Source organism: Anomaloglossus baeobatrachus, chromosome 4 (assembly GCF_048569485.1).
Source record: "Anomaloglossus baeobatrachus isolate aAnoBae1 chromosome 4, aAnoBae1.hap1, whole genome shotgun sequence".
Classification (NCBI taxonomy): Eukaryota; Metazoa; Chordata; class Amphibia; order Anura; family Aromobatidae; genus Anomaloglossus; species Anomaloglossus baeobatrachus.
This window is the reverse complement of record NC_134356.1, coordinates 233016302-233031140: the sequence shown is the minus strand read 5'-3', so window position 1 is coordinate 233031140 and position 14839 is coordinate 233016302. Positions and strand designations below refer to the sequence as shown.

General features: G+C 44.5%; 1 protein-coding gene across 1 annotated transcript in view; it reads left to right on the top strand.

The window, feature by feature from the left end:
* Positions 1-14839, top strand: part of CDK17 (cyclin dependent kinase 17) — a 216131-nt gene that overhangs the window by 142853 nt on the left and 58439 nt on the right. The window contains exons 5-6 of the mRNA XM_075344742.1: positions 9817-9942; positions 10828-10884. Of these exons, the coding sequence (XP_075200857.1) occupies positions 9817-9942; positions 10828-10884 (183 nt within the window). The remainder of the gene's footprint in view (positions 1-9816; positions 9943-10827; positions 10885-14839) is intronic.

Here is a 14839-nt window from a genome sequence, read left to right as displayed (position 1 = left end):
TAAATTTTTATAGATACATCAATCTTCAAAGTAAATACAGAATACTCATCAGGTCTTAGAAATCTATCTAGTAATGTGTGTAGTGTGTATTGTGAATATAAAAATGAATCCAGCAACAAAATCTCTCTTTAGTGTGGCTTGGACTCATTTGGGTGTTGCAGTTGTTCTTTTGATGCACAATGTGTTACTTCTTTTCCTTAAGTGAACCGTGTTTTCTCACACTTTGATGCTGTCTCCGCCATTAGAACAGTGATCATATCTGTCATGACTATCAGTGGGTCATCCGTCCTTAAAGCTGGCAGCAGTGCCTGCCTGCAGCACAGATACATTCGAGCCCACTGATCTGAGATGATCGTACACGGATCTGCTCTTGAGTGGAAATCAGTACTACTTAGCCTGTTGGACAGTACATGTATTATTGAGCTGACGTTCTCAGCCCTGATCGAGCCTTGGGTTCCCTTATGTTGAACAACCAAACATGAAAACTGACATCAGAAATTATATCATCTTTTCACGTTTATGGAGTATACAAAAAAAAAATGGATCTCCTAGATGCTACAGGGTGATTTTGGTTTTCTTCTGTAAAACAAATTATTCTGTCATCTTATGTGTGAAGGCAACGAACCAAGAAATGTAATATTGAAACTTTAAACTGAAATTTCCTCTTAAAAAGGCACAATTTAAAGGGATCCTATCATGAGATTCATACTGCCTGAACCATGAAGCCGTATATATTTTATTTCTGGCACTGTGTCTCATGAGTAGTCCAAAAGACTGGTCCTCTGCTGCTCATTCTCACCCTTCTCTCCTAGACTCTCCGGTCTCTCCATATTTACATATATAGGTAAAGACTTGTCAGTCATGGGGAGAAGCAGCCGGGGACCCAGTCATGGGGAGAAGCAGTTGTGGACCCAGTCATGGGGAGAAGCAGTTGTGGACCCAGTCATGGGGAGAAGCAGTTGTGGACCCAGTCATGGGGAGAAGCAGTTGTGGACCCAGTCATGGGGAGAAGCAGTTGTGGACCCAGTCATGGGGAGAAGCAGTTGTGGACCCAGTCATGGGGAGAAGCAGCCGGGGACCCAGTCATGGGGAGAAGCAGTTGGGGACCCACTCATGGGGAGAAGCAGTTGGGGACCCAGTCGTGGGGAGAACCAGCCGGGGGACCCAGTCGTGGGGAGAACCAGGGGACCCAGTCGTGGGCAGGAGCAGCCGGGGGACCCAGTCGTGGGCAGGAGCAGCCGGGGGACCCAGTCGTGGGCAGGAGCAGCCGGGGGACCCAGTCGTGGGCAGGAGCAGCCGGGGGACCCAGTCGTGGGCAGGAGCAGCCGGGGGACCCAGTCGTGGGCAGGAGCAGCCGGGGGACCCAGCCGTGGGCAGGAGCAGCCGGGGGACCCAGCCGTGGGCAGGAGCAGCCGGGGGACCCAGCCGTGGGCAGGAGCAGCCGGGGGACCCAGCCGTGGGCAGGAGCAGCCGGGGGACCCAGCCGTGGGGAGGAGCAGCCGGGGGACCCAGCCGTGGGGAGGAGCAGCCGGGGGACCCAGCCGTGGGCAGGAGCAGCCGGGGGACCCAGCCGTGGGGAGGAGCAGCCGGGGGACCCAGCCGTGGGGAGGAGCAGCCGGGGGACCCAGCCGTGGGGAGGAGCAGCCGGGGGACCCAGCCGTGGGGAGGAGCAGCCGGGGGACCAGTCTCTTGGACCATTCAACCAAGCCTCGTAGTCCCTACCCAGGTTTTTAATGTACATTTTCTCTGCAGCACTTTCTGTATAACGTACATGTCTGCAATAACCCGGCCAGTGTCGGATTCTTGTTGCCTGTGGTTTTGGCAGCATAAATCTTATGACAAGATTCCTTTAAAATCAAACTGTGGAAAAATGACTTTGCCTTATGTGAAGATGTTAACTTTTGGCTGAATAGTTCTTTATCCAGAATTTGGAGTACTTTGGGTAATAAAGTATGATTCTTATTAGTTTCTTTTTGTGCAAGGTATATAATAAGGTATTATCCGTGATGGGATGTCAGATGTCATGATGTCTTTTTAATAAATACTTGCATTTTATATGAAATTATTCAAAGAACAATAATAAAAAGCAAACCTTTTTCTTCCATTTGATATTTTTGTTATTCCTCTTTTGTCTGGGCATTACCTATAAGGGGTGTGTCTAAAAGTCAGACGTTGTCCAATCATTGCTCGTGTTAGACTTCATATGGACACACCCCTTTCACACTTGGTATGGGAATTCCCTGTTGTCACTGTATTCATTAATATTCAGGCGGGATATCAGAGGAAGTGCATGACACAATTTGTTAATTTCCCCTCTGGGGTGATGCTTTAAATGTTAGTACCCTGTCATATACTCACCTGCCACCGTCTTAAAGGGAACCTGTCATCAGAAATTTAGCTCTAAACCTAAATGTTTCCCCCTCTGCAGCTCCTGGGCTGCATTCTAGCAAGGTTCCTGTACTTTTTGTGGCCCCTTTTAAACCAAATTAAATACTTTATAAACTTGTACCTTTTGCTATGTAAATTTTGTAAATCGTGCATGGGGGCGGGCTCTCTGCTGACCGTTGCTGTTCCTCCAGCACATTGACGCCGCCCCCCCACGCTCCATTTCATCCATCAGGACGCCGCCCACTGCGCCCGAGGTGCCGCCCACGCCAGGATCGCTGGTGACGTGTGTCACAAGCACAAGATTATGGGCGGCGGTGTGATTGCATTGCAAGTGCCGCCCATAATCTCGTGGACGCGCTTTCCCCCACTGCCTCCAGCGTTCTGCGCAAGCGCTCGCCGGCCAAATGACCCGACGTCACCTCCTTCCCATCTTACCCTGCAGCAGGGCAAGATGGGAAAAAGGTGACGTCGGGTCATCTGGCCAGCAAGCGCTTGCGCAGAACGCTGGAGGAAGAGGGGAAAGTGCGGTCACGAGGTTATGGGCGGCACTTGCTGATGACACTCACAGCGCCGCCCATAACCTCGTGCCTGCGCAAGACGTCACCAGCGGTCACACATGCACACAGTGCACAGTACCGCTACAGTCACACAGCGCATGCACGGGACCACGGGCGCCCAGGGGCGGCGTCCTGAGATATGAAATTTAGCGTTGGGGACGGCGTAAATCTGCTGGAGGAACAGCAACGGTCAGCAGAGATCCCGCCCCCATGGACGATTTACAAAATTTACATAGCAAAAGGTACAAGTTTATAAAGTATTTAATTTGGTTTAAAAGGGGCCACAAAAAGTACAGGAACCTTGCTAGAATGCAGCCCAGGAGCTGCAGAGGGGGAAACTTTTAGGTTTCAAGCTAAATTTCTGATGACAGGTTCCGTTCCCTTTAATCAGTTTTCATCGGCGCTGCATTCTGTCTATGTTGATTTGTGACCTGCTGGCAGCTCCAGTGTTTCATGAAGCATGCCGGAAGTCACAAATTAATACATCTCTATGAGAGCCTCATTCTGGCTCTCATAGAGCTGCATTGGGAGCTTGTAACTTAATTTTTGACTTCTGACAAGTCAGAAGTTACGTCACAAGATGGTGCTACTTGACCGGATGACTGCGAAAAAGTATGAAAATGCTAGAGGGTAAGTATAAGGTGTGGGGCAGGGGTCTTGTATTGCCAAGGTATTGCCTTCTGGGATGTCTACTGCATTTTGAAAGTTTGTACCATAAATATCAGCTGCTAGTTCCATTTATAGGGCTCCTACTAATCAGGAAGGCACGGGGACCCTAATCAGGGGCTTAAGTCCAGAAAAGAGCCCATTTATTCAGCTCTCTACATCTTGATATATGCTGATGCTCAGTCCAGTGTTCCATATAAACTACACTGAATATAGCAGCAGTCATACATGGCCACTTCTTCACCTTATCTACTTTTTTTCTGTGCTGTAGGAATTAGGACTTGCCCATTATTCAACATTTTCAGTACGCACATTATTGTAGAAAGTGCCTTTTCTTTCACTCTGCTTACCCTACTGCAGAATACATAATGTTGGTGAAGATCTACGGGATGTAGGTACTATTTCTTTTAGACCATTGAGCTACAGTGGGGAAAATAAGTATTTGATACACTACCAATTTTGCAAGTATTGCCACCTACAAAGAATGGAGATGTCTGTAATTTTTATCATAGGTACACTTCACCTGTGACGCACAGAATAAAAAAAAAAAATCCAGAAAATCACATTGTATGATTTTTAAATAATTATCATTAGAGTGCATGAAATAAGCATACTCAGTGGTTAGCACTGCAGTCTTGCAGCGCTGGGACCTGGGTTCAAATCCCACCAAGGACACCATCTGCAAGGAGTTTGTATGTTCTCCCCGTGTATGTGTGGGTTTCCTCCAGGTTCTCCAGTTTCTTCCCACACCGCAAAGACCTTAGATTGTGAGCCTCAATGGAGACAGTGTTGCAAATATATGTAAAGCGCTGTGGAATTCATGGCATTATATCAATGAATAATTATTATAAATATTTGATCACCTACCAACTAGTGAGAATTCTGGCTCCCACAGACCTGATATTTTCTCCTTAAGAAGCCCTCCTACTCTGCGCTCATTACCTGTATTGTTTGCACTACTCACCTGTATGAAATACACTTGTCCACACAATCAATCACACTCTAACCTCTCCACCATGGCCCAGAACTTTTTAGTATCAATTACACTCTCTGTATTTGGTGGAAGAAGGATGAGTACAACTCCAAGAACACCGTCCCAACTATGAAGCATGGGGGGTAAAAACATCATACTTTGTGGGTGCTTTTCTGCAAAGGGGACATGGAAGGAACAGATGGAGTCGTGTATCGTGAGATTTTGGCCAAAAGCTTGGTAAGAGCATTGAAGATGGGTCGTGGCTGGGTATTCCAGCATGGCAATAATCCAAATCACACAGCCAGGACAACTAAGGTGTGGTTCCGTAAGAACATTTCAAGGTGCTGGAATGGCCCAGCTATTCTCCAGACCTGAACCCAATAGAAAATCTTTAGCAGGAGCTCAATGCTCCACAGTGACAGCCCCAAAACCTGAAAAGATCTGGAGAAGATCCATATGGAGGAGTGGGCCAAAATCCCACCTGAAGTGTATGCAAACTTGGTCAAGAACTACAGGAAATGTCTGACCTCTATAAATGCAAACAAAGGTTTCTCTACCAAATATCAAGTTCTGTTTTTCTATTATATCAAATACTTCCTGCAATAAAATGCAAATTATTTAAAAATCATACAATGTGATGTTTCTGGATTATTTTTTTTTGTTTTCTGTCCGTCACAGTTGAAGTGTACCTATGATATGAATTACAGACCTCTGTTTGTAGGTGGGAAAACTTGCAAAACACTGAGTGAGTATTTGGTGCAGAAATTTTCTGCAGCAAATGCATATTCTGGCAGAAAAACACGTTACGTTTTTTGCCGCTTTTTTTTTTGCCTCATTTTTATTATTTTTTATTCAATGAGTTTTTTTTCTATGCGTTTTTCATAATGAAGTCAATGGGTGAGGGCTGAAAAATGCATGGGAAAATGCACCAAGAATTGACATGCTGCAGATTATTTTTTTCACCAAATCTGCAAGGAACAAATGAGCAACATGTGCACAACACTTGAGAAATGCTCATTGACTTTGCTGGCATAAGGATAGGCATGCATATTTGTGAAAAATCTGCCCCAAAAAATGCATCAAAAGCGCAGTGTGTGCACATAGCCTTACATATACAAAACATTTCACACTGGAAAATTCAGTGCATGGGGCCTTCTGATTCTTTATGTACACTATTGGTTCTAATCACAAAAGCAATCTTTTTTGTCAACTACAGTCATCCATTCCTGATACACTTGTTTTGATCACACACTGTTTTAATAGTGTTATTAGCTGGAGGGATTGAAGCCATACAAAGGCAGTAACTGTAGTAATGAACACCAGTGCATAGGAAACTTCATCTAATCTCCAGCTGACTGCAATCTCTAGGGAACCTCCAGGTTTTATAGATTTTCCCCTGAGACTTTTCCTAAGCCAAGTTAACTAAAAACTGGAAACTTCGGTTTGGTTTATCAATACCATATACCAGAACTTTGATAAGAAACAGGGGTTGTTCCTTTTTTAGCAAAATTCGGAATAAATCTTGGCCACATTTGTTGTAGACACGAAGTCCAATAACGTCCCATATATGCTCGATGTGAGAAGAGCTCAGAGATGTGGCAGGCCATGGCAGCACGTTAAGACTGCATAGACTGTTCACAAGCAACATACAGTCTTAGGCTATGTGCGCACGTTGCGTACTTCACTGCAGAAATTTCTGCAGCGATCTGAAGAGCACATGTGCTCTTTAAATCGCTGCAGAAATGTCCGTAGTGAAAAAAAAAAAAAAAAGCAGATTCCATGCGCTCTGCCTGCAGCTCCTGCCATAGACAGAGCAGGAGCTGCCGGCAAAGCGCAGGAAAGAAGTGACATGTCACTTCTTTTTGCGCAGCGCTTCGGCAGTAGCCGAAGCGCTGCGCTCTGAGACGCCACGTGCGCACGGCCCCTGCACAATCTCCATAGACTGTGCAGGGGACGCAGGACGCATGCAGTTACGCTGCGCTGCAAAGCGCAGCGTAACTGCATGAATTTACGCAACGTGCGCACATAGCCTAATGTGTTGAAAATGGCTCCTGGGAGATTTTGGAGAAATGGCCATCACACTGGTTCAGTAATTCATTCTGAACTGCAAGTTCAATTTGGACATAATATACCAAGTAAAACATGGGCACAACATCTGACTGTGAGCTAGATATCAAGCTATAGTTGTGCCATTGACCCCGCACCACTGCTCTGAAAGGCTATTTTGGTGTAGAGCATTGTTCCTGACTCCAGCTCTCTATAAGCCACCAACATGGCATGGTTTCAGGATTTCCTCAGTATTGCACAAGTGCTGGAATCCTCACCAGTGCAGGTAATTAAATTATTACATGTGCAATACAAAGGAAATCCTGAAAACATGCACTGCTGGTGGCTTTTGAGGACTGAAGTTGTGGAACACTGCTGAAGAGCAAGATTGCAATGGCGGCTGGAATGGAAGTGTCTTCTTCACTGTTGAGTCCCGCTTTTGTCTTGGATGCAATGATAGCTCTGGAAACCACGTGGGCAACACCCACCCTTCAAGAAGGAACAACACACCGGTCCTACTCCCAGCATTATGGTTTGGGGTGTAATAATGTACAGTAGCCAGACCCCTCTACTCTCTATTCCAGGCACACTAACAGTTTGGCATGACATTGATTTGCTTGTGAAACCAATGATATGGCAATTTTTCCAAAGTTTCCCAGAAGCTGTTTTTCAACACAATTCCAGGCTGCATATTGCTCATGCTACAGTGTACAGCTGAGTGGTGCCATGCACTGCATCATCTTTGAACTAGTCTCCTATGACACACATCTGGGACAGCATTGATTGGCAATTGCAAAGGGAGCTGCCAGCAGTGGATTTTGATGATTTGTCATTCAGGCTGTCAGAACATTCCTTAGGGTACCGTCTCACTAAACGACGTGCCAGCAATTCCGACCACGATACGACCTGGTCAGGATCGCTGGTACGTCGCTACAGGGTCGCTAGTGAGCTGTCAAACAGTCAGATCTTCCCAACGACACAGCAACGATACGGCGGTCGCTGGAATCCTGTCACATAGTACGATTTCAAATCTTGATTAGTAACATAGGCGTGCATCTACATTGCCTTTTCCGCGCCCCCTCTGCTCCGATTGGTGGTCGTAACTGCATTCTGACTGGACGGCCTTGCCTTTAGAGAAGGCAGCATAATGGCGTTTCCATCCTTCTCCATCCTTGTCCATCCTACAGTCCCGATGCAGAATGGACTGTATTACGATCTGCTGCTACACGCGGTTCAGGACAAGTGAATTCAGCCCTCTGAAATGTACTGCGATCTACAAACCAGAACAGAGGATGAAAGCGGCCAATCCGAACGCAGTAGCGATCACCAATCGTAACAGAAAGGGCGCGGAAAACAACGAAGATGCACGCCTACGTGAGTCGCGAACGAGGTCGTTGGGTATGGTGTCAAACACAGCGATGTGTGCTGCCCTGCGGGAGCCCGACGACCAAAAGATGAACCAGAACAGTGTGTAACGATCAGCGATTTCACAGCAGGGGCCAGGTCGCTGCTTAGTGTCACACACAGCGAGATCACTGATGAGGTCACTGGTACGTCACAAAAACCGTGACTCGGCAGCGATCTCGCTATGTGAGAAGTACCCCTTAGATAACCATTAACACCTATGACCGGCCGATTTTGCGCTTTGTTTTTTTTCCCCACCATTCTTCTGAGAGCCGTAACTTTATTTTTCCGTCAATATAGCCATATGAGGGCTTGTTTTTTGCGGAACGAGTTGTACTTCTAAATGTACCTATTAGTTTTACCATATAGTGTACTGGAAAATGGCAAAAAAAATCCAAGTACAGACAGATTGCAAAAAAAGTTCAATTGCACAATTGTTTTTGAGATATTTTATTCACGGTGTTCACTATATGGTTAAACTGATGTGTCGGTATGATGCCTCATGTCGGTGCGAGTTCATAGACACCAAACGTATAGATTAACTTTTATCTTTTAAGTGGTTAAAAAAAAAAAATATCAAAGGCTTGTCTAAAAATAGTGGCACACTTTTTGCACGGTTTTTCGTGATTTGTAGCGTTATTTTCCAGGCTCTATGGCTCAGTGACAGCTTTTTATGTCTTGAGCTGACGTTTTTAATGGTGCCATTTTTGCACAGATGCTACGTTTTGATCGCCTGTTATTGCATTTTGCACAAAATTTGCCAAAACCAAAAAACGTAATTTTGGCGTTTGGCATTTTTTTGCTGCTACGACATTTATTAGATTAATTGATTGTATATTTTGATTGGGCATTTATGAACGCAGCAATACCAAATGGGTGTATTTTTTTTATTTTTTTTTTAACCCTTTAATTTTCAATGTGGTGAAAGGGTGGTGATTTGAACTTTTAAGTTTTTGGGGTTTTGTTTGTTTTTTTTATTATTTTACTAGTCCCTCTAGGGGGCTGTAAGGATCAGCAGTGTGATCGTTCTTCTATATCTGCTGATCACAGCTACACCGCTGTGAACACCAGATATGTTCATCTCCTGTCTCACACAGCTCTCGGCCGGATGAAACAAGAAGTGAGTCTTGAAGCTACAGGAGTCATCCCATGACCCTCTGCTACCATGACAACCATTAGATCCACGTAATCATGTCACGTGACTTCCGGTGTCGGGCGGTGTGTAAACTTTTAACCGCGACCACGATTATAATGGTGCTGTCACATTTTGACTGCGCCATTTTAAGGGGTCAACAGGTACGGGCAGAACGCGGACACATGTCAGCTGATCTGTACAACTGACATGTGCGCGGATCCCCCCGGCTGCCCGCAGCAGCTTGGTGGGATTATCACTGACCGCTGGGACGTACGTAATTTTACTACCCGCGGTCGTTAAAGGGTTAATAGCCACACTGACTGCATGTCAACATGTGTAAGTGCGTGGATTTCTGTACACTGGGTTAATTCATACTGTATACTAAATAAATTGAGATGTTTTGAACATTTTATTTCCATTTTTTTTAACATTTGTTCAACATGTCTATCAATCCTTCTGATTCCACAACTTTTCCTTTTTGGTGTATTTAATAACACTTTGTAAGGTTCTGTTTTGCTGAGGGTTTTTCTATTTTCACACTTTGAACTTGCTATATTACAAGGTTCGTGCATATTGGATCTTGTCCTCAGGTGAGCTGACCCGCCCTTGTTTGCTTCAGTAATGATTCTTTCCTCCTTTTCTGTTAGGACTTAAATAAGCGGCTCTCGCTTCCTGCGGACATCAGGATACCTGACGGATATTTAGAGAAACTGCAGATTAATAGCCCACCGTTTGATCAACCAATGAGCAGACGATCACGAAGAGCCTCACTGGTAATGTAGCAATGCATCACAGCACTGTGTACTACATGGCAAATACCGATCGCTGTGCCCTCGGGTCAGTGCTTCATGCCAAAGCTATTTGGGTATAGTGGTGAAACAATAAAGGTGTATACAAACTATTGTCTGAACCCCTTGGAGTCTGCCATTAGAGGAGCTAGTATCACAGAGCCGTTCTTTTGATTTTGCACACAGAAGGGCTTAGTTTTGAATATGTCACCTGCATATGTGGGCAGGACTTGTTTTCATGATCTGTCCCTTTAAGGCCCCTTTCACACACCAGTTTTTTGCCATCAATCACAAACCGTTTTCTCAACTGATCCAACTAGCTAGGGGCTAAATAATAAATTGAAGCATGCTCAGTTAAAAATAACGGAATCCGTCGTCGGATTCCATCATTTGACGGATTGCGACGGATCCTACGCCCATAGGCTTCCATTCTACCAAACGACGTACACAAACGTTACTGTGGCCATCGTCTCCGTCCGACGGACAAACGTTTTTTGACAGATCCAACAGATGAAACGTTAGGCCATCCGTCGCTAATACAAGTTGAGAAAAAAACGGGTCCAGTTGCATCAGTCGCTGGATCCGTTTATTCAAAATTCAACGGATTGTGACGGACGGGGAAAAACTGGTGTGAAACGGTCTTAAGTCATTTGGTTGGTACATGCATATTTTCTATGGCTATAGAATGTTCACAGCTTTATTATCTACACTTTTCGATCATATACCGACTTTCACTATCTGAATTTTAAAATTGTTGACTTAACACATTTTTTTTCAACTTTAAATGAATATACTCCTTTTGATTTTTGAATAATTGTAATTACCATATGAAATTAGTGTTTTTTTTTTCTTTTCGCATTGTGATCACAGTCAGAAATTGGCTTTGGGAAGATGGAAACGTACGTCAAACTGGAGAAGCTTGGAGAGGTCAGTGGATACCTTAAATTCAGTATCCTCTAGATTACATAGCTGTGAAATATTTTTCTCTTCCATACATGATAGTTCACCTCTATTTGGAGAAGCCTTCTAGTCTGCTTGTGAGCACAAGTAACGCAGTCAGGATTCAGCAGTACCCAGTGACAGTGATCGCTTTTTGTCTTAACACTCACAGTCTCTTTAAAGAGGCAGTGCAGCCTACAAACATGTTACAATAGCAGGGATAGTTTCAAATTTCCTAATCTTGTATGCTTACCCACTGTAATCACTTGGGTCCAGGGCTGTTATGACATTCTGTTCTTAAGCCACCTGACCACTGGGGTCTGTGACTGACTACAACTGTCAGGTGACTACTGAGTGACCCAAGAACGGAAAGCCATCACTTCCTGTCCTGCCATAGACCAACGGAGTGGCCTACAATAGGTCTGTGGGAACTAGAGCTGACTAGTATGCCTGATGTTCTTACTTTTAAAGTATCCTTACCACTTGTAATTTTTTTTATATACTCACAATTGCTTTAATAAGTTTCATTGCTCATATGCTACAACTTAGTATTTTGATGTTAACACCTGGGTCAGACTGCCATTTGTCATGGGGTCATATGTGAATAACAATACCTGGACCAACCATGAGTCTTTTGGACCAGACTTACAGCCTCATATATGCCTATGAGGTAGGAGGATCGCGCTAGGAGACCTGCGGTGAGCCGGGCATTGTGGTCCTTATACAGACCGTGAATGGCTGAGGTATTTCATTCTACACGGACACATGGCAACAAACGATCAGGAGAGGAGAAAGATTTTAGCTGCCAATGCATTTAACGATCAATTTATAAATGCCTAAATCTGAAGATATTGTTAAAACTGTGCTATGAGAAGTAGACTATACCATGGACTATCTGTCTTGGGTGGTAGTAAATTGGATGGATGGATGGATATCGGATGGATGGATGGATATCTGATGGATGGATGGATGGATGGATGGATGGATGGATGGATGGATGGATGGATGGATGGATGGATATCGGATGGATATCGGATGGATGGATATCGGATGGATGGATGGATGGATATCGGATGGATGGGGATGGATATCGGATGGATGGGGATGGATATCGGATGGATGGGGATGGATATCGGATGGATGGGGATGGATATCGGATGGATGGGGATGGATATCGGATGGATGGGGATGGATATCGGATGGATGGGGATGGATATCGGATGAATGGGGATGGATATCGGATGAATGGGGATGGATATCGGATGAATGGGGATGGATATCGGATGAATGGGGATGGATATCGGATGGATGGATGGATATCGGACGGATGGATGGATATCGGACGGATGGATGGATATCGGACGGATGGATGGATATCGGACGGATGGATGGATATCGGACGGATGGATGGATATCAAACGGATGGATGGATATCAAACGGATGGATGGATATCAAACGGATGGATGGATATCAAACGGATGGATGGATATCAAACGGATGGATGGATATCAAACGGATGGATGGATATCAAACGGATGGATGGATATCAAACGGATGGATGGATATCAAACGGATGGATGGATATCAAACGGATGGATGGATATCAAACGGATGGATGGATATCAAACGGATGGATGGATATCAAACGGATGGATGGATATCAAACGGATGGATGGATATCAAACGGATGGATGGATATCAAACGGATGGATGGATATCAAACGGATGGATGGATATCAAACGGATGGATGGATGGATATCAAACGGATGGATGGATGGATGGATATCAAACGGATGGATGGATGGATGGATATCAAACGGATGGATGGATGGATATCAAACGGATGGATGGATGGATATCAAACGGATGGATGGATGGATATCACACGGATGGATGGATATCAAACGGATGGATGGATATCAAACGGATGGATGGATGGATATCAAACGGATGGATGGATGGATATCAAACGGATGGATGGATGGATATCAAACGGATGGATGGATGGATATCAAACGGATGGATGGATGGATATCAAACGGATGGATGGATGGATATCAAACGGATGGATGGATGGATATCAAACGGATGGATGGATATCAAACTGATGGATGGGTGGATATCAAACTGATGGATGGGTGGATATCAAACTGATGGATGGGTGGATATCAAACTGATGGATGGGTGGATATCAAACTGATGGATGGATGGATATCACACGGATGGATGGATATCAAACGGATGGATGGATGGATATCAAACGGATGGATGGATGGATATCAAACGGATGGGTGGATATCAAACTGATGGATGGGTGGATATCAAACTGATGGATGGGTGGATATCAAACTGATGGATGGGTGGATATCAAACTGATGGATGGGTGGATATCAAACTGATGGATGGGTGGATATCAAACTGATGGATGGGTGGATATCAAACTGATGGATGGGTGGATATCAAACGGATGGATGGATATCAAACGGATGGATGGATATCAAACGGATGGATGGATGGATATCAAACGGATGGATGGATGGATATCAAACGGATGGATGGATGGATATCAAACGGATGGATGGATGGATATCAAACGGATGGATGGATGGATATCAAACGGATGGATGGATGGATATCAAACGGATGGATGGATGGATATCAAACGGATGGATATCAAACGGATGGATGGATGGATATCAAACGGATGGATGGATGGATATCAAACGGATGGATGGATGGATATCAAACGGATGGATGGATGGATATCAAACGGATGGATGGATGGATATCAAACGGATGGATGGATGGATATCAAACGGATGGATGGATGGATATCAAACGGATGGATGGATGGATATCAAACGGATGGATGGATATCAAACTGATGGATGGATGGATATCAAACTGATGGATGGATGGATATCAAACTGATGGATGGGTGGATATCAAACTGATGGATGGGTGGATATCAAACTGATGGATGGATGGATATCAAACTGATGGATGGATGGATATCAAACTGATGGATGGATGGATATCAAACGGATGGATGGATGGATATCAAACTGATGGATGGATGGATATCAAACGGATGGATATCAAACGGATGGATGGATGGATATCAAACGGATGGATGGATGGATATCAAACGGATGGATGGATGGATATCAAACGGATGGATGGATGGATATCAAACGGATGGATGGATGGATATCAAACGGATGGATGGATGGATATCAAACGGATGGATGGATGGATATCAAACGGATGGATGGATGGATATCAAACGGATGGATGGATGGATATCAAACGGATGGATGGATGGATATCAAACTGATGGATGGATGGATATCAAACTGATGGATGGGTGGATATCAAACTGATGGATGGGTGGATATCAAACTGATGGATGGGTGGATATCAAACTGATGGATGGGTGGATATCAAACTGATGGATGGATATCAAACTGATGGATGGATGGATATCAAACTGATGGATGGATGGATATCAAACTGATGGATGGATGGATATCAAACTGATGGATGGATGGATATCAAACTGATGGATGGGTGGATATCAAACTGATGGATGGGTGGATATCAAACTGATGGATGGATGGATATCAAACGGATGGATGGATATCAAACTGATGGATGGGTGGATATCAAACTGATGGATGGGTGGATATCAAACTGATGGATGGGTGGATATCAAACGGATGGATGGGTGGATATCAAACTGATGGATGGATATCAAACCAAAATATATCCCACAGGCTGGATTGTTCTGCTACAAAGTCCTGAAGTTTTCATGGTTGAATTCACACAAGGAGTGGAGTGTTAAGATTTTCTTATTCTTTACCTCTTTCATTACCCTTGGTCATTTGCTGGTTTCATGTGATGGCATCAGTTTGTTAGCTATAAGATCCTTAGAAATAGGA